The sequence below is a fragment of the Ochotona princeps genome, chromosome 4 (assembly GCF_030435755.1).
Source record: "Ochotona princeps isolate mOchPri1 chromosome 4, mOchPri1.hap1, whole genome shotgun sequence".
Lineage (NCBI taxonomy): Eukaryota > Metazoa > Chordata > Mammalia > Lagomorpha > Ochotonidae > Ochotona > Ochotona princeps.
This window is the reverse complement of record NC_080835.1, coordinates 37,717,170-37,738,173: the sequence shown is the minus strand read 5'-3', so window position 1 is coordinate 37,738,173 and position 21,004 is coordinate 37,717,170. Positions and strand designations below refer to the sequence as shown.

Genomic DNA, 21,004 nt, shown 5'->3' with positions numbered 1-21,004 from the left:
AGCACTCAGTACCATTAGTTCATAATAACAATGTGTGGTTGGTTCCTCAGCAGGCAAAACACATCAATGGTGTATATGGGCCCTTTCCCTCTAACAGCGGAGTCGCGTTCCTAATTCCAGGCAGCCTCTGGTTCAGAAAGCAGGAAAAGTACCCACAGACACCCTGTTTTTCCAGTAGAGGCTCCAGTTCTTTCCCTGCAGAAGTCACTGGGGGAACTCTGAAAGTGGAGGAAGACAGCCCCCTCCCCACTGTAGTCCAGCTCAGGATTATGTGGGAATTGTTCAATAGCGTGGTTGCTTAGGCAGGCACCCACTCAGCAAACATCAGGCTGTTGCCAGCACCTCATTAGGCTCCAGCCCTAATTATTTCTTTCCCCACAGAGAAGGAAAGTATGGTGCTGGTGCTCTGAGACAGTCCTGGCTCAGCTGGTTCTGTGCTTGTGACCTCAGGCAAGTATGTCTTCTCCACCCTGCCACGCAGCTCCAAGAGATGGAGCAGGGCCTTCTCTGGGCCTCCCTGAGCCCAAGGAGCACCAGCCTTGTTAACACTGCTGGCCCAAGGCCATGCCTCACATGAACACATTGGTGATTGCATCATCTGTAAATTACGCTTTCTTAAGAGATAAACTTTGCTGAAGCAGTCTCTGTTAATGTATTCAGTAGCCAATTCCTATGCAAATTTTTGTCCAATAAAAACATATGCTTTCCGTTTAGCATAACAGCCATTTCACAATGTACACCAAGCTTTTTGTAAATCAGACTGTTATAATTGGAGGATAATAATTTCGAAATGGGATGGGCATTTGTTTGGCATAGCAATTAAGACGCTGTTTAGGATATCCCCAGCCCATGGAAGGATGCTTGGGTTAAAATCCCAGCTCTGATTCCGATTTTAACTTCCTGCTAATGTACACCCTGGAAAACAGCAGGAGATGGTTCAAGTATGTGGGTCCCTGTCACATATGTGGGAGAGATGGACTGAGTTTTAGGGATCTGACTCCAGTTTGACTGGGCCTAGCTGTTGCAGGCATTTGGAGTAAGTCAGTGGATAGATCTCTTTCTTATTGTCTCTGGCTCTTTGCTTAGCAAAGAAAGAATATCAAAGTACATAAATAAATAAAATGTAAATTGTTAAAAATTAATAATTTGAGAGAGATAGAGATAGGTGTTTGGTATAGTAGCTAAGATGTCACTTGGATAGTTTATATCCTGTGCCGGCTGGCATGTGTGGGTTCAAATCTTGACCTAACTCGCAATTCTGGTTTCCTAGAATGACTATTTGGCTGATTATTCAGAAAACAAGATTGAATTAATTTTTTGTGAGTGCAAGGAAAAAGAGGCACTTTCCCACTTTTCTTACCATGCTGTTTAATCCTCCCTCCGCATCACACGCAGTGAATGAATTAGATCTGCGTCATAGTCACATTCATCTCCCTGGACCCCTGGCTTTCCTAATTAGTGCATGTGAGAAGGCAAACAATTGTGATTTATCCTTGCAAGTTCCTTCCCTTCATCTAAATTAAGTCAAAACTCCCTGAAAGCAGTTGACAGGCCAAGTTCTTACATTCAGTCCCAAGTCCCCAGGCATGCCCTCTGCCGCCCACCCCCACATACTAGGGCGATTGTCTTACTTACTTATTTGGTTACAGATATACTGGGTTTGGGGCTGTCACATCCCCACATTCCACTTCTGCATTGTTCACCTGACTCTCTTTCCTGACCTTAGCAGAAAGCAGGGGCATGTATATGTGGGCCTTGACTACATGCCTGAATGCATGTAATTGCCCAACCTTCTGTATTGTTTCACCAGCAATAAAAATCCAGCAGGGAAATGAGTGCTAAAATTAGTTTGTTTGTCCTTTGACAAGATCTCCCCAGTCTAACAAAAAAAAAAGTTGTTTATCTAACTGGTAAGGAACACTTTGTTATAATCAAAAGTAACTGCCTTGCTTAATGGGGCGAGAGATTGTACGATGAAATGCTTCCACCAGATTCTCCTTGAAAAGGACATTTTATCTTCTAGAAGGTTCAGCCTCTGGCAGTTACTGCATTTTAATGGGTGAGTTTTTTTTCTCTTTGTGCTGTTTCTCAAACAGAAGTATATAGGCTACTCCTATACCTTGAATACCTGCATGCGTTGGATGTATGGGTATATAGATAGCTAGGTGATGTTCCACTGTAAGATAAGTGGGCTAAAATTGCTTTCCCAAATAGTTCGTATACAAAGTTTTTTCAATGAGGAAAAAAAAAGTTTTTCCAACATTTAAGAAGAGAGAAAAGCTATGGCTGATGTCCTTGGAAAGGACCTTATGGCTGTGTTTTAAGGCTTGATTCATTCATGTTTTCATTCTTTTAACAGAAATAACATTTAATACATGTCTTTGCCTTGAAAACACCAGGATCTCATATGAGCACCAGTTTTAGTCCCGGCAACCCCACTTCCCATCCAGCTCCCTGCTTGTGGCCTGGGAAAGCAGTTGAGGACGGCCCAAAGCCTTAGGACCCTGTATCTGCGTGAGAGACTCAGATGAGCTCCTGGCTCCTGGCTTTGGATCAGCACAGCTCCGACCAATGAGGTCGCTTAGGGAGTGAATCATTGGATGGAAGATCCTCTTCTTTGTCTCTCTTCCTCTATATATATCTGACTTTGAAATAAAAAAAAAAGAATCTTTGCCTTCAAAGAAGTACTCATTATCTGTTACAAAAAATCAACATTAAAAGGTGATTATACAAATTTAACTATCACTGTAATTATGAGTTTGTTTTTCTACTGAGATTGCAATTGATAGCATAAAATTCACCATATTTTCCTTTCCTTTTATTTTTTTTTAAAGATTTATTCATTTTATTACAGCCAGATATACAGAAACGAGGAGAGACAGAGAGGAAGATCTTCTGTCCGATGATTCACTCCCCAAGTGAGCCGCATCGGGTCGATGCGCGCCGATCCGAAGCCGGGAACCAGGAACCTCTTCCTGGTCTCCCACATGGGTGCAGGGTCCCAATGCATTGGGCCGTCCTCAACTACTTTCCCAGGCCACAAGCAGGGAGCTGGATGGGAAGTGGAGCTGCCGGGATTAGAACCGGCGCCCATATGGGATCCCGGGGCATTCAAGGCGAGGACTTTAGCTGCTAGGCCACGCCGCCGGGCCCACTCCTTTTATTTTTTTAAAGATTTATTTTATTTTAATTCAAAGTCAGATATACAGAGAAAAAAACTCTTCTGTCCATTGACTCACTCCCCAAGTAGCTGCAACGCCCAGAACTGCACCAATCCGAAGCCAGGAGCCTGGAGGCTCTTTCAGATCTCCTATGCAGGTGCAGGGTCCCAAAGCTTTGGGCCATCCTCGATTGCTTTCCCAGGCCACAAAGCAGGGAACTGGATGGGAAGTGGGGCTGCCGGGATTAGAACCGGCATCCATATGGGATGCCAGCACATGCACGTGAAGGGCTTTAGCCACTAGGCTACCAGGCTGGGCCCCAGTACTTTGCTTTTTGACACACGAGGTTTAGCACAGAAGGGTTAGCACCCAGAGGGTGATTTCAAACTACTCATATCCAAATTCCACATTGTATCTCATCAACCCAGATGTGGAAAGAGGTCAATTATGCCATAAGGGATGCTGGCAAATGCAAGGTGAGGACTTTAGCCACTAGGTTACCACACCAGACCCCAAATTCACCATTTTAAAGATAGATGATTGTTGGGACAGGCATTGTGCTGCAAGGCACCCCTGATTACTTATCAAAATGCCCACTGGCATCCTGGCTACTCTTCCTCTGCTATGGTTTCCTGCTAAGGCATCTGGGAATGAAGCAGATGACGGCCCAAGGACTTGGATCTCTGAAGCCATGCAGGTGACAGGTCTGGAAGCCTTGTGTTCTGAGTCAGCCCAGCTCCATCCTGACTGTTTGATGGGCATTTACCGAGAGAACCAGTGAATGGAACAATCTGTCTCTCCCCCTCTCTCTACCATTCTACTTTTCTAACAAATAAATACATATTTTTAGTATATTCACAACGGTTATTTATGAAGCAAGTTTTGTCAGCACAACCACAAACACTTGGTTTGACCTCCTGCAACAGCTTTTCCATTGCTTTGACACCGGATCATCTGTGACCACCGATGTTGAAATAGAGGCTGAGGGGTCACTGGAAGTGTTTAGTTCATGCACGCATGGTCTCCCAGAAGCTGCCCTGTGGGAACATTCCTTTCTCCCATTACTGGAAGCTGTGCTTCTTACCTGAAGCACTCTTCTTCGCCCCTTGCTTACTGGTTCTGGCCAACCTCCACCGCAACACAGAATATTGTTATTCTAAGAATATCTGGAAATGGGAGAAATTCGAGGATCAGGAAGCCTCAGGATATACCCCAAATATAGTGAGGTTAAAATGCCAAATGCAATAAAATGTGCTATGAGTTGGCTGGGCTGATTCTGTGTCCAGAAAAGTGACTCAATGGGCTTCTTTCTATACATGATTCAGCTGCAAATCTGAAATGCTTGCATCCTCAGGCACCTTACAGGGTGCTGGGGGATGTGCAAGGATTAAAGTTTCTGGCTTTGCCCAGTTTCTCTGTACCTTCTGTTCTCAGAAGCTGAGGGTCAAGACACAATCACATTCCTTTATGGCATTCTGTGAAGGAGCCAAGGGAAATACGAGGTACAGCTGCCTGACCTACATCATGTAGGTACCCAGCCTCTTAAGAATGGGTCTTGTCAGTGGAGAGTCAGCCAGCTAAATGGAAAGTTTCAGGGATCTTTTCCTTCTCTAAACAGCACTTATTTCAGCAAAAGATAGTTTTATAGCCTCATCAAGAGATCTGGAAAAGAGCTATCAGCATTAGTGTTGCTCGCAGAATTTTTAACAACACCCGTAAGAGTTCAGTAGCCAAGATGAAATGAACTGTTGTAGATTCTTAGTGATGTTGACAACCATAGTAATGTGTTTGCTCTTATTCAAATCGTAGCACCTTTGCCCTTTCCTTCTCTCACAAATGTTCATGTGGCCCTTGTAATTTTTTTTCAGGCTTGTTTAGATGAAAAGCCATGGACCCAGAAAAGGGACTTGCCTTTCGCAGTGAAAATCTCTATCTTTCCTCCTTTCTTTCCCCCTCTCTTCAAAGCTTGCCTGTTTTCTCCACTGCTCTATTCTGTAATATTTAGGCCTATGCTTTGCGAATGACTTGTCAGTTCCATTGACATTCCTTAGATAGAACACCTGCTTGTATAATTGCTGACATTAAGGAATGTCATGAGTCCACCTGACAGTATTGTTCTCAATGTTTCCCTTCTGCTCACAGGCTCCAGTGAGTTTGGATTAATTCAACTCAGGTCTTTTGCTTCCTTGTTTGCATGCTAGCAAGCCCGTGATCCTCTGGGCTGAATGAGTAGCGGAGTGAGCAGCAGGCTCTGATCACGGCCAGTGCCTTGGGGAAACCTCAGGTCTTCTTCACGTGGAGCACAAGTTTTTCAACGGGGAGCCCTTGAGCTGTTTGCTTTCTGACTGTGCACATCATCATCCTCTTCTGTTTTTAAAGGTACATGACCGACGGTGGGCTTGGCCTGTACACACGGCGCCTGAACCGGCTCCCTGATGGGATGGCTGTGGTGCGAGAGACACTGCAACGAAATACCTCTCTTGGCCTTGGAGATGCTGACAGGTAAGCTGCTCCACAGGAGCTTGGCTGGATGCAGAGGTGATGCCAGAGTGGCCTGGGAAATGAGAGCTGTGATGCTGGGAAAGCATATGGGGGATGCTTTAACACAATGAGACGTAGGGCGCACTTGTGACTGTGCCTGAAGTTAGGAGCTAGCAGAGGAGGTAGAAGAGGGCTGTTGGGAGCTCTTGAGCCCTGCTTCTGTGTAGAGTGAACAGAAGGAGTTCAGATGTAAGCACTCATTTCCATTGATTTGACTGTTGTTGATGCATCTTTATGGGGTCCGCAGCCCCAGAGACTGTCTTACTTCGTCTCTCATTAGGTAGCCTTCTATGTATGCACTGTGACGCAGAGCAGGGCTGTGTGCAGAGGCAGCTCTCCTGGCCTTGGCCTTGGCCGCATGCTTGTCTCCGTACTGTTCCTGTAGCCCAGTGATAGGAGGCAAAGCTTGTGGATGGGCTTTACACACCACAGGCTGAGGGGTTGTCATGAGGAAGGTATCAACCATGTTTCTTGCCATCAGTGCAAGAACAGAACTACAGATGACACACCAATAGAGAAAGGGGATTATTTGGCCTCCCAAGTTTTTCTAGTTCTTACTCTTACATGAACTGATTCTGTGACCTTGAGCAAGCCATTAACAAAGGGCTTTGGACCATATGATTTCTAAGATCTTTTCCAGCTCCTATGTATTTCATTTCAGGATTTCAGTGCAGATTCCAAGTGGCCTTTGATGATCTGACTATAAAAGAATTTTTCTGGCATACTTGACCTCTTTCCACATCTGGGTTGATGAGATTACAATGTGGAATTTGGATATGAGTAGTTTAAAATCACCCTCTGGGTGCTAACCCTTCTGTGCTAAACCTCGTGTATCAAAAAGCAAAGTACTGGGGCCCAGCCTGGTAGCCTAGTGGCTAAAGCCCTTCACGTGCATGTGCTGGCATCCTATATGGATGCCGGTTCTAATCCCGGCAGCCCCACTTCCCATCCAGTTCCCTGCTTTGTGGCCTGGGAAAGCAATCGAGGATGGCCCAAAGCCTTGGGACCCTGCACCTGCATAGGAGATCTGAAAGAGCCTCCAGACTCCTGGCTTCGGATCAGCTCAGCACCAGCTGTTGTGGCCACTTGGGGAGTGAATCAGCAGATAGAAGAGCTTCCTGTCTGTCTCTCCCCCTCTCTGTATATCTGACTGCCCAATAAAAATAAATAAATCTTTAAAAAAAAAAATAAAATATTGGTGGAAGTGCAGCTTCCTGCTGGCACCTTGTGGGCCATGATTCTTTTTTTTTCTAATTATTTTATTTTGATCATCTTTACACAGTTGATTAGGGCACAAAGGGTCAAGGGCTACAGGAAAGTGAGTAAGCATTGTTTCCACATTCTCTTTCTTTTTTCCTGTATCTGAAGTAAAGAGGGAGACAAAGAAAAAAGCCCCACCCAGCCTCCCACCCATCCCATGCTCCCCGACGTGGGACATGCTCCGAGGGTCCTGCTCAAGTGGTTTTGATAGCTCAGCAGTTCTGAATTGCTGCCAGTCTTGCCATTCCAAACACAATAAAATCTCTCCAGAATACACTGGCTGACACAGTCCATCTTAGAGTCTCGTTTGCCCAGATTTTCACTGCCAACACATGGCATGTTCTGTACTTTGTCCTCTATTGTGGTACTGGGTGTCCTCTGCCGATTCCTATGGTCTGCCATATGCTCCATGTGCACCTGGGTGTGTTGTCCCTGCTCCGTCTGAGCCTCTGAGGAGGCTCATCTTTGACAGAGGGACCATGCTTCTTAAGAGCTTGGTGACTTCTCTGGTTCTCTCACTTCAGAGAAATACGGCAGCACATGAAACATGCTAACATCACACCCAGAAATGGAATTTGCTGAAGAGAACTCTTCTGTTATTTGGGGGAAGCTGGGGTGCTTGTGCTGCTGCAGAGCCCTGAGTCAGTTGTCTGGAACTTGGGATCTGGCTCAGTGTCTACTGTGGACTTAACCATGTCCTTCTTAGACTCCCTGCCATTGGACAGGATGGTGATTTTTATCATGGATGTCAGAAGGTAGAGTTGTCAGAATGCTAGAGTTCTAGCCCAAATCCACTTTCTTCCTATAATTAAAAAGAAAAAAAAAAGGTACTAGTTGAAATCTTCCATAGAAACATAAGTTGTTTGAAAACTGATCTTTTCTCTTTTTTGGAAATTTTATTTATTTGAAAGGACAAGTGATAGAAAGAGGAGAGACAGAAATTTTCTCTCCACTGGTTCACTCCCCAACTGACTACAGTAGGCAGGACTGGTGCAGACTGTAACCAAGAACCAGGAACTCCATCTAGTTTTCCCACGTAAGTGGAAAGGATCCAAGTATTTTCTGCTGTTTTCCCAGGCACATTTGTAGGGAGCTGGATCAGAAGGAGAGCAGCTGAGACTTGACCTGCTACTCCAACATGGGATGCCGGCTTTGCAAACAGCAGCTTAACCCACATGCCACAATACTGGCTCCAAAAGCTCTTTCTCAGGCATAAACTCTCTAACTAATAACTTTACAGTAAATATTAATGGGACAGGGGGAGGAGTAGCAATAACACCCCCATGGGAAATCTCTCTGTTTGCTAAGTTATTTTGTTCATGCATGCTGTCCTGTGAACAGGCAGTTAGTAAATAAACCTATTAGCATAAATGCTTGCTTTACAGTGTGTAAGGAGTTTCACAGCAGCAGAAGAATCTGTGTTCAGCAATTTAATGTAATGCTTCCCTGCAAGGTTAAAGGAAGTATTACTACAGCTGAGCTTGTTCCTGCATTTGGAAATGGGGGCGGGGGGAAGATGGATGTCCTTGTTATTTTACTTTGGCCTTTATGGTTCAACCAAATAGACAATCGGGTCTTCTGGCCCAGCTCACACTGAAGGACTAGGTAAGCTCATGAAATTATGAATGAATGAATGAATAACCAAAAAAAATTGAGATTTATTTAATTTTATTGGAAAAGCAAATTTACAGAGGGAAGGAGATACAGAGAAAGATCCTCTGTCTACTGGTTCCCTCCCCAAGTGGCTGCAATGGCCGGAGCTGAGCTGATCTAAAGCCAGGAGCCAGGAGCCTCTTCTAGATCTCCCACAGGAGTGTGGGGTCCCAAGGCTTTGAGCCATCCTAGACTGCTTTCCCAGACCACAAGCAGGGAGCTGGATGGGAAGCAGGGCAGCCAAGACACAAACCAGCACCCAAATGGAATCCTCGCACTTACAAGGCAATGATATGGAGATGAATAAACCAAATTTTAAAGAAATAATTCAGGTGACTTTTGTAAAATTACACTTCAATATTGATTGTAATTTTTTTCCTATTTTTTAAATCACTAGGAAGAGAGATAGAGCTGTCTTATGCTGGTTTACTAGCCAGTGCTCACAGTGGCCAGGAGTGGATCAGGCTAAAAGCTGCGAGCTAGGACCACAAGCCAAGTCTCCTGAACGGGTGGGAGGAATCTGCTTACTTGAAGTATCCCTGTTTCCTCCTCTGGACTGTGTTAGCAGAGAGCTGGAATCCAGAGTCAGAGCCAGTATTCAAACCAATTACTCCGGTATGGGGTATGTGCAAGTGCCTTAACTGGTAGCTTCACCCTCAGGCTGAATTCCAGCCCCGTTTGAATTATTTTTCTTAAGTTCTGAGCTGTAGGCAAGAGATATTTTGTGCTGTTCTAGTACAATGCTACTGTGAACAGACCATAATGAAGCTTTAGCTTGGTCAAGTTGAAATAGCCGATTGGTTTTTATAAAGCACTTCATGAAGATTTCTTGTAAAAATTCTGCGCTAAATAAATGTTGCCCAAGATGGGAGACTAATGTTAGTAGTTCAGGAGCTAATTTCAGTGGCTTTTTTAAAAAATATTTTATTTATTTTTATTGGAAAGCCAGGTTTATGTAGAAAATGAGATACAGAGAAAGATCTTTCATCTGCTGGTTCACTCCAAATGGCTGCAATGACCAGAACTGAGCCGATTCAAAGCCAGGAGCCAGGAGCATCTTCTGGGTCTTCCACAGAAGTGCAAGGTCCACTGTGCGGGTGCAGGGTTCCAGGTTTTGGCCATGCTTCACTGCTTTCCCAGGCCATCAGCTTGGAACTGGATATGAAGTGGAGCAACCAGGTCAATATGAACTAGCAGCCATATGAGATGCCAGCACTTGGAGATGGAGGATTAGTCAGTTGAACTATCACACCAACCCCAATTTCAAAGTTTATAGTAAATTATATTGTAATGTTTTTAAAGTGTATACAGTAAGCATACCAAAGCCTTGATTTTACAAATATTCCCAATGATGAGGAGAGCATCAGCTTGAGATTATTTGATGTGAAATATAAAGGAAGGCAGTCTCAGAGGATGGGGAAAGTGGCTCAAGTTTGAGTGCTATTCTCAGCTCAGCAGTGGGAACCATTCTTGAACCGTTTAGCTGGATGGCCAGAATTCTTCTCTTCTACCTTGATAAACACAGCTTGCAGACCTAAGGTGTTTTCAGGAAATTCTGTACAAAAGCACAGAGCCCAGTCTTTGTGGAGTCACACATAAGCAGTGAACCACAGGCCCTTCAGAGGAAACATGAAAAATACTGAGAGCTCAGTCAAGCATTCGCAGTGGGAATAAGCAAATGATTAACCTCCTTGCACGAAGCCCAGAGAAGAACGGTTGCCAGTAAGGGACACTGACCTACAGAGCGGACCTTGACTCTTTGCGGCAGGAAGTGGCTGGGGTATCTTCAAGGTTATTAAAAGTAACTGATAGGAATGTATGCTTTCAGAGGCTGGGAGATAGAGACCATGTCACTTTGTGGGTCCTGTATGTCACCAGCCGGCTCTGGGGAAACAATACATGAAGATAGTGCCTTCAGAATGCCCAGTCTGCCCTTGATCTCCTGTCACTCTTCAGGGTTGCCACCCCAGGGCTCCAGGTTTTTCCTGATAATAATCAGGGGCTCCATCCAGCAAGCCAGAGCCAGACAGCTGAGAAGGAAGGATCAAAAGGAACAGACAGAGGTGGCTTAATGCATGTCGTAGGCCTCAGATAACAGCCACACGAGCTCTTGCGCGGAGAGCTCTGGACTGAGGCCTGGAGGCCTGGATGCCAGCGTGTGGATATGGTTGGAGAGTGTCCTCAAAGCTTCATGTGCTGAAATGTAATTCTCAGTGTGAAATACATTAAAATGGAACAAACTAAATTTGGTTCTGGTATTTAGAAATGGCAGGTAGTTAGAATTTAATGTCTCTCTTCTCTTTATAAGGTTACCTGCTCTGTGACACTCAATAATTAGTGACAGAATGGACTGATTTGCTGCCCGATCAGGAAGTCAAATGGTTTACTGAATTCTTGCCAGCTCTCCCCTCAGAACCCATCCAGAGTGTTTGAGCTCCAGTGAGTTCAGAGCTCTGAAAGCTCTCAGCACACAGAAAGTTTTCTCTTACACACCTCTTTCTTGTTCCTCCAGAGCATCTCTGCACTCATCAGCCCCTCTCAGTCTGGTACTGCAACATCCCAGGGACAGGTAAACACCGCGGAGAGTACCAGCAGACAGAAGGGCGCTTGGGAGGATGACCTTAGAATTGCTCAGTGACTCTTCTAAACCCTGAGCATGCTTCCTGAATGCCAATGGCTTTCCTTTAGGCAATAAAAACACATTACTTCAAACCTTCCAAGGACAAAAAACAAATGCTCTATGGTTAACAACAACAACAACAAAAAACATAGAGCCTAATACTGGAACTGTCCCTCCAACATTGTGCCAGGGAACAAAGCAGAAAGGAAAGCTCAATTTTGTTTTCGTTCTTATTACACCTGATGCGTTACTTTCCAAATTATGAATGTTTTAGGTGTGGGGATTGTTGTTTCTGTCGCTGCACAGACTTCTCAGTCTGTGTTTGGGACCTTGGCACTCGGAGCTGTCCCAGTTTCACCCTGAATTGAGAGGCTGCTCTCAGGGGGGAGCCTCGTGGCATGAGGATGTAACCATGCAACCTGGTATTCCAGCAGCCTGCCAAGCCAACTCTCCTTCCTTGCCCAGAGTGTCTAAAGCACTCCAAGAACCCAGGGCACTGCTTGGCTTTGTTTTTTGTGCAGAACAAAGCTGCCCTCCTGGCACCAAAGAGTGCATTCACATTTCCAGGCCCAACCTGGAGGGACTGGGCAGCAGTCCCCAGCCTACAATGTAATTGGTGGTGAGCCCTTGTTTAAGAATAAATCCCATGCCAGTTATTCTTCAGGCATGATTCCTGCTGGAATCCGCAGAAGATAAACAACAGTTAGGGCAAGAGATCTTACTACAGATGTCCACCTGTTATTCACAGAATATTTGGATATATAATGTTGCATGGCAAGAGTGAATTAAGGCAGCATTCAAAAAGGAAGATTGCATCACATTCTGTTATTGGGTCCAATATAAAAAATTATTTTTTTTGGAAAGGCATATCAGATTTATGGAACAAAGGAAAGAGAAAAATCCTCCATCTGCTGGTTCACTCTCCAAATAATCGCAACAGCTGGAGTTGAATTGATCCAAAGCCAGGAGCTTCTTTGAATCTCCAAAGCAGATGCAGGGTTCCAAGGCTTTGGGGCATCTTCTACTGCCTTACAAGGTTATAAGCAGGAAGCTGGATGGGAAGTGGAGTAGCTGGGACTCAAACTGGCACCCATATGGAATGGTGGTATTGCAGGCAGCAGCTTAGCCCACCACAGCACCATGACAACATTTTTAGGAGTAAAGGAGACATAAAAGGAGATTGGAATGATGTGTTGTGAGAAGGGCTCAACATGACATTTCTGGCTTGGAAGTTAGAGAAAGAAGACTCCAGGCAGAGGATGCCAGGAGCTTCAGTGGAGGGGGAGAAGTTAATGCTCCAGAAATGAGCTGCCAATAACTACGCCGTTTAGCCTGTGAGACTCATGTCAGACTTAAGACTCACAGAGGTTGTGATAATATGTTTTTACTGCTTTTAGGTCTAAAGTGTATAGTAACATGGTATGGCAACCATAGAAACTATTATCAGAACATGAACAATACCAGGATCCGTTTCCTGATGGGTTGCTCTATGCCAGGCACTGCACCAGGCACCTTGTAAGCATCATCTCATTAACACTTGATGCTTTGACAGGAGATAGTGTGCTGGTTTCATGGACTTGAAGCAGTGGTACTTAGGAAGGGTAGCAACCTGGTCCAAATCACACAAAGAACAAGTGTCCAAGCTGAGAGTCAAACCAGATCCCGAACCTGCCTGCCACACACACGTTTTCTCCACCTTATTGCCTGCCTCTTTAAGGGAGCTGTCCTGTGGAGATTCTTCCAGTTCCTAACTCCAGTAGCTCCAAGCCCTTGTTTTGAGACCCTCTGGTTGAATGAGCCCCCAAAATCCACACCATGCTCAAATGGCTAGAAAAGTGAATTCAGTCCTCAAGGAACTGTCAAAGCCACTTGCTTTAGGAGCAAAAGAGCAGGGTTTCTGGATTCACCACACCTTGTCCCAGATGGCTGACAAATAGACCCTGTAGAGAGACATGCCATACCCTTGATCTGAGTGACCTCAGGCACCAAAGGAGAGGTCCTCTCTTACATAAAGCTAAAGAGGTGACTGTTTGACCTTCTTGCAGATTCAGAAGAGGAATGCTGGTTGGTGAATTCTGTCTCCTGCAGTTGTGTGTTTTGAGTTCGGGAGGAGTCCATGAACTGAAGGCCCCACGTCCGGGCTGACATTTCCCCTTAGTGACCTAGGAAATCCGGGACTGCAAGGTGATATGCTGCTTCCTGGATGAGAAGATGCCTCTAGCAAAGCACCCAACCTGGGTGATCATCTCCTGCCATCTGCACTCCCCTCCCATCTCTTCTGGTTGTGTATATACAGCCTCAAAGCAAGAGTAAAAGTCACTTTCATTCATTAGCTCAGCACTGCAACCTTGGAGGCAAATCTCTATTTCCGTGGTAACAGGGTAATAATTACTCCTTGGCCTTTCTCCGGGGGTTGCTGTTCTGCCGCTGCTCCTGTGGGATGGGTAGGCAGGGGCCACCTGTGCTGAACAGGGGGTGGTGCTGGCAGGAAGCAAACCATCTGCACCATAAACCACAAAGGAATTCTCCCAGGGGGTTGGAATGCCAGAGATCTTTTCTTGCTTTAAACACACACACACACACACACACACACACACACACACACACGGACAGTGTTCCCAGCGGGAATCTCATCATTTGTTATGTTGCACAACCTCTTAACTCTGTTACAAGATAGCGAAAGCAAAGCCTGGCTGGGGGAGGGGGGCACCGTTACATCCCACCATGGTGCCCTCTCAGGCATTGTTTAAAGATCATGTGTAGATTTGATGCTTGGATCAAAAAAAAAAAAGTGTGGATGAAAAGATGGCTAGCAGTCTGTAAGCAAGAATAAAAGCCAGAAGAGAAAGTAAAAAATGGGACATTTTTTTCCCTGTGCTTATTCCCCAAAACCAATCCCGAGTGACAGTGTCACTCGACATCTGTGCCCTACAACAGAAATAACTCGGTATATTTAAAGACCTGGGAAAGTCTTTGTTTCAAAAGTCAGAGCAGAAGAGGTTATCCTGCCTGGCATGCAGCTGCACACACTCCCCCTCAACTTTGGCTCCATTTTTAGGCCAGTGGAACCTGTGTTGTATGTCATTCTATCTCTAGGACTGAGGGAGGAAGAGGGACCATCATTTAGAGCATTGGCAGTCCTCATAGCCAGGAGAAGGAAAGTAGGGAACCACATGCTGATCTCTTACGACTTCTGCCTGGAAACAACCTATGTATCTGTGTTTACTTGTCATTGGACAGGGGAAGTCGCACAGCATTGAGATTCAAAGGTGACAGGAAGTACATTTCTGCTATGTGCTGGCAAGGGGAGGAGGATGTCTGTGGAAACCTGTACTAATGACATGATTTATTACATACACTAACAGCTAGAACTTAATGCCCCTTTATTTAACCCACTATGTAGTATGCGATTCCTCACATATTACTATGTGTCTGTCAGATAGCACATGGCCTCCAATAGCTCATGGGTATGGGAAAGGAAACAGGTATAATTCCTTTTAGATAAATGAGGAACATGATAACTGAATTGGGTAGGCAGTTTTATCCAGTGCTTTGGTCATTAGGACTACAGTTTTATCCAATGCCTTGTAGTCATAGGCCCACACTGAAGAAGCTAAAGTTGGGCAGACAGCAGTTAAGTGACTGCTTGGCACACTCACATCAAATATTGGAGTGTCTGATTCCAGCCTAAGCTGTTTCACTTCTGACTGTTTCCTGCTAAAAGGCACCTGGAGAAAAAGCAAAAGTAGCTCAAGTACTTGATTCTTACCACCCGCATGATAGAATTGGACTAGGTTCTGGGCCCCTGACTTCAGCCTGGCCCAGCGCCAGCCTCAGCTGCTACAGCCATTTGTGAACTGAATCAGCAGCTGAACGATACTTTTTCATCTATCTGTTGGTCTTTCAAATAAAACGAAAATGAATTTTTTAAATGAAAGAAGTTTATAGTCAAGTAGTAGAAAGGTAATTATGGGCTCAGTGATATAGAACTTTCTGCTATGTTTTGTGGGAGCTGGGAGCAAAGGGGACTAAATGTGGTCCTGCACTGGGAACCCTAATAATATGCTGGAGACTTCTTTTCCTGTCAATGAGGATTTGAACGATCCTTTAGCAACTTTTTTCTAAGTGTCAAATTGGCTCAGTTAGCTCTTCATCTCTTGGAGATTTCCTGAAACCTCCTCCTTCACTAGTGAAGAGCAGCTCCACTGCAATTGGTTTTGGAATTTAAGAGCCGATTGAAATAAATCTGGTGTGAGGAGGTCCTCTCGCAGTAACTCTGTGGATGTGTGTATTATCTGTATAGTGGTAAGTGCAGTCAGGGATGCTTGACGCTGCATTGGGAATCAAGGACTCAGCCAGCTGTGAATATCTTGGGCATGAAGCTTTCCCTTTCCGCACCCCCAGTTCTTCTTGTGTGTGTTCAGACTGGCTGAGGGTTAAGGCTCCCTACCTCCTGTGAGACAATGCTCTTGTTTACCTCTTGAATGGCAGAGTTAACCGAATGACTCATGGGCAGAGCTCATCCACGTGGGGCAAGGACTCTGTAGATCCCTCCTCCCTGACAGCCCCGATGGCATGTGGAATGCGTGATTCCATAGCAGTTGTGAATGGACTTCTCATGTACAGCTGCTCTGCTTAGCATCCTGCTCTTCTGCATACAGCTGACTCATTACAGAGAAGAGAAAGCCCCCACTTGTCTATCCTTTGCTTCACCACTGAGCCTGCTCTGGGCCACAGTGTGCCTAGGAGTTTGAGAAAGGCGAGTAGCCATTGTTACTGATGACAGCTACGGAGGAGGGCCCAGGGCTGAAGGACCAGGACCAGCTTGAGATCTTCCAGAGGGGAAGGAGTGCTTGAAGGAGAAGGTGATAGGCCTTGGATTTGCTGGTGCTTTGGAGATACTGGGCTGTCATGCATTGCGGTAGATTGTTCCAATTGGACCTTCACCAAAATTATATTAAGAGATGAAGCTCATGGAATTGTAGTCTTGTTTTCATCAAGATAACAACATTCCAAGTCACTGATAAAGCAGTGAATTGTATTTATTTTGGTGGGTGTTTTGACTTGAGCTTTAATTAGACTTGGACGTACAATGTTCTCTATATCAGCATGAACAGCGGGTGCTGCCTGTCCAGTGCAGAACAGCAGGTGGTCAGCTTCAAGAGCAAGCAGTTTTGGGGGGTATGGAAGGATTTCCCTACTCTGGCTTCTCATGCAATGGATAGACTGTGCATGGTACACCATAGTCCTAGAAGATGGAACAGTACTTTAAAGGCAAACCAGGGCTGGCATTGTGGCATAACAGGTAAAGGCTGCTGCCTGCCACCAGCATCCCATATTGGTGCCAACTTATGTCCCAGCTGCTCCCATTCCAGTTCATTTCCCTGATAATGGCAGAAGATACTATAAGTATCTGGACCTCTGCCACCTATGTGGGAAGCCTGGAAAAAGTTCCTAGCTTAGTCTGGCCTGGCATTAGTGTTGTGGTCATCTGGAGAGTGAACTAATAAATGAAAACTATCTCTATCTCTAGCTCTGTTGATCCCTCTCCCTCTTTCAAATATCAATACATCTTTTTTTAATCATTTGATAATAAGATTCGTTAATTTTTATTGGAAAGTCAGATATACAGAGAAGAAGAAAAACAGAGAGGAAGATCATCAGTCTGCTGTTTCACTCCCCAAGTGGCTGCAATGATCGAAGCTGAGCCAATCCAAAGCCAGGAGCCAGGAACTTCCTCCAGGTCTCCCACATGGGTGCAGGGTCCCAAGGCTTTGGGCCATCTTCAACTGCTTTCCCAAACTATAAGCAGGGAGCTAGATGGGAAGTGGGGCTGCTGTGATGAGAACCGGTGCCCATATGAGATCCCAGTGTGTGCAAGGGCTACCACGCTGGGCCCAAAAAATCAATTATTTTTTTTTTAAAAGTTAGAAGAAAGTTATGCAGGGAAAAAGATGAGTTTAACATATATGGAAGCCCAGGTTTGGAAAGGTGACATTTCTTTTATGTAAAGGAGCAAAGTTTCCGACTTGACTTGGGGTCTCTGCTCATACTATCATTGCTTTTGATCATTATGCTTGCCTCCAACTCTGTTTTCAGGCTCCGCTGCCCCCCTTCCAAGAAGGTGAGCCTCATTTGGGGCTACGAGAGTACCTGGCACATGTTTGCTTAGTATCCAGTCTCTGCTGTGCTACTAGGAGAAGTCAATACATCTGCATGGTGACCTCAGACAGTCTCCTCAACTAGAGCAACTGGCTTGGGTCATTTTTTTCCTGGGAGTGGCTTTTGCTGGAGACCCCTGTGGCTTCTCAGTGGCTCAGTAACACAGGAAGAGGAGGCTGGCGCCCCAGCTGCGGCCCCCTTGCTTTCCCTGGTCGGCTTCACACTCTGATTTATCTTCCCCATTGGTCGTGGTGTTCAGTACTGTACAATTGCCTGTAATAAGATCTGAAGAGCAACTCTGACATGTTGAGGGATGTAGTAAAGCTGGCTTTTCTACAGAATGCAGGGGGACAAAGGGAAATGAAGTGGTTGGCATGGCTCAGTGGGCCCGGACTCCCAACTTGTACACTTCTGTCGTCCCCCCTCCCTTTCTCTTACCCCTAGACCTGAGGAGAGGGATTCACAACTTTTCCGTTCCTCCAGTGGCAAGTAAAGCTTTGTCACTGTCTGCTTGGCGGAGTTGTCAGGTGTAGCTTGTGGGTAACCTGTGACTGCTGGTGCTGCAACCCTGTGAAGAGGTGTATCAGGAGGGAGTCTGTCAGGTCTCTTCTCATGGGGTGCAGAGGTGACTAGCATTCTGGGTACTGAGTGTGGAGGGGGGTGAGAGTGCACTGCCAGGTACCCAATGCAAGAGTCCCTGTGGAGAGGAGCCCATCTCTCCATTGACTGTGTAGTAGCAGCCCAGGAGGACTCTGGGTGCTCGAGGTGGAGTCCCTCAAGGGTTGCTTGTCTTCGCAGAGGACTCCTGGTGATTTGGGATCTGCACCTGCTCTGCTGCAGGTATTCTTCTAGCTGCTTTACTTAGCCTTTATTTCCCAGAGGCCCCCAACAAGGTAGGAGTTATCCCTGTTGAGGAGTTCTGAATGAGTGAGCCCAAGTGACTTGCTCACAGTTATGTAGGCAATGAAGGCAGCATCCTACTTGAGCTTCCTTGCCACCCATCTCTTAAAGTGAGAATGGGCCATGTTGATTATGCATGCATCCAGCTCTCTTTGTCTCAGAACAAATAGAAATAACCTCCTGCTTTCATTTACCTGAGGACTGGCTGCAGGACTGGCTCCAGCCCTGCCCTCTCTGGGAAGCCATGCTACTTTCTCCCTTCCTGCTCCTACCGCAGGCAGGTTCCTTCTGGGACTCTCCATAACCTGTACTTTGTCCTCTGGGAACACCTAGCATGCCTTAGGAATTGCTGGCTCCTAGGTGTGGTCTCCCTTTCTAGACACAAAGGGAACAACCAGAATAGCAACCCTTCTTTTACATTCCCTGGCTTTATACAGGGCCTGGCCTATCCAGGAGCAGACGTCTGCTATGTATGTAATGAATGAATAAATGTTAATAATATAGCAAATAAGATTTGCTGAGTATTTAGTTTCCTTCCTCTTCTTCCACGCAGTTCACTGGCCAGTCTTGGCATCCCTCCTCCAAATAATCTCTTAACATCTCCTCCTGTCCCTCAGTGACCTTCAGGTGGCACATTCTACTTCCTGCAACCATTGTAATCTTCTCAACATACACTCAACTTCACTCCACCACCTACCCGAAGGTTGGTTTCAGTGACTCTCCATTGCAAATGAAGTCAAGTCCAACTCCTTACCTAAGCCTCTAGGACAGTGTTTGTGCTCACTCCTGCTCCCCTCTCCACACGCACCACCTTCTCTTTTTTTGTCCAGAACTCATGCCTTCCTCCAATCCTGTGAACTTGCCAACTCCTCTGTCCCTGCAGCATCTTTGCACATTCCTGTGGCTGGAATGTATTTGAGCATCTTCTCTTCCCAAGGCTGATTCAGGCCTCAACTCAGACATCACCTTCCAGAGAGGCTGTTTTGAGCACCCTACCTTAAGAAGGCAAAAGCCTTCACAGAAATCATTTTTAGAGATCATTTTACATCCAGTCTGATTATCTGTGTTAATTTATGTTCTGTAATACCTCCCGCATAAGACAAAAAGCATTAGTAAGATAGGAATCAGTTTTCTGTGGATGAATTTCCTCTTGTTGCACAATGCCTGGCTCAGAGGGTACTCAGGGCGTGAACTATGAGTGAATAAATGACTGCCAGATCTGGGACTGAAGGGCTGACATGACAAATGTGATGCAGGCAAGAGCAAGCCAGCAAGGCTCCCTGAATAAATAGGATGGGGCTGTGATTTGTGAGGACAGAGCAACAGCCAGAGGCCAACCACTGTAGCAAGATACACAAGTCGAGCTGCTTAGGAAGAAAGGGTAGTTTGCTTAGCTCTTATTTCTGAAGGCTGTGTGTCAAATGATATTATGCAAGCTCTGGTGCAGACCCCTTGGCAAATGGAGGAGAGTGAACAGAAGGATACGTAGTAAGAAAGGAATGGAGTAAGATGGGGCAGAGGCGGGCCCGGCGGCGTGGCCTAGCGGCTAAAGTCCTCGCCTTCAACGCCCCGGGATCCCATATGGGCGCCGGTTCTAATCCCGGCAGCTCCACTTCCCATCCAGCTCCCTGCTGGTGGCCTGGGAAAGCAGTTGAGGACGGCCCAATGCATTGGGACACTGCACCCGCATGGGAGACCTGGAAGAGGTTCCTGGTTCCCGGCTTCGGATTGGCGCGCACCGGCCCGTTGCGGCTCACTTGGGGAGTGAAACATCGGATGGAAGATCTTCCTCTCTGTCTCTCCTCCTCTCTGTATATCCGGCTTTCCAATAATAATAAAATCTTTAAGAAAAAAAAAAAAAAGATGGGGCAGAGGCACCTGTGACAGTTCGGCCTGATGGCTGTGATCTGAGGGCATACCTTGAGTGATCTAAGGATCTCCCCCTGGGCCCCGCCTCCTGTCATTTCCCCTTGCCACATAGGCCTTTAGGGGATTCAGCATGCAAGCCACAGCACATTCAAGGGCTGGCTCAAATCAACCCTGGCACTGTAGGTTATGGAAAACAATGCCACCCAGATAAATTATCCATGGCCCAAACCTGCCTCCCAGAAATGAGTGTTTAAGTGTCCAGGAGTTTCCATTGTGGGAGAATGATTTGACTCAGTCCCAAACTACTTCTGGAAAACAATATTTTCAACCTATGTCTCCCCGGTTGGTATGAGAGGTCAGTTAGCCATCTTGAGCCCCAGCATCCCATCTCTGCTCATTCATTGGACTGCTGTGAAGACTAAGTAAGTGTGCATTGAGAGGAGGTTGGCTCAGTGCTTGGGCCTGGAGAGTGCCCTCAATCCATAGCAGCAGTTTTTACTTTGCAATGAATCAGAATGCTGATTTCACACACAAGGAAAGTGAAGCACAGAAAGGCTAAATGCCTGCAACGGGGAACAAGGGTTTAAATGAGAGTCCTTTCAGCCCCAGGGTCCGTGCTATAGCTCTGGCCTATGTCACCCCCAGGCCATTAGGCACCTTTCTTATTTATTTGTTTTTGTGATTCTGCTTTGGAGAGCCTTACTCAACCCATTTCATCTGCTTTTCCTGCCCTTGAGCAACTCTGGTGAGAGAACAGGAAAAAAAAATACATGTGTATGTGTGTATATGAAGATTTACTTATTTATTTACTTGAGGACCCGGTGGGGTAGCCTAGTGG

At 45.9% G+C, this 21,004-nt stretch overlaps 1 protein-coding gene across 1 annotated transcript in view; it reads left to right on the top strand.

Annotated features, from left to right (window-relative positions):
• NAV2 (neuron navigator 2) overlaps positions 1-21,004 on the top strand; it is a 406,855-nt gene that overhangs the window by 274,426 nt on the left and 111,425 nt on the right. The window contains exon 11 of the mRNA XM_036494526.2: positions 5,541-5,663. Within this exon, the coding sequence (XP_036350419.2) occupies positions 5,541-5,663 (123 nt within the window). The remainder of the gene's footprint in view (positions 1-5,540; positions 5,664-21,004) is intronic.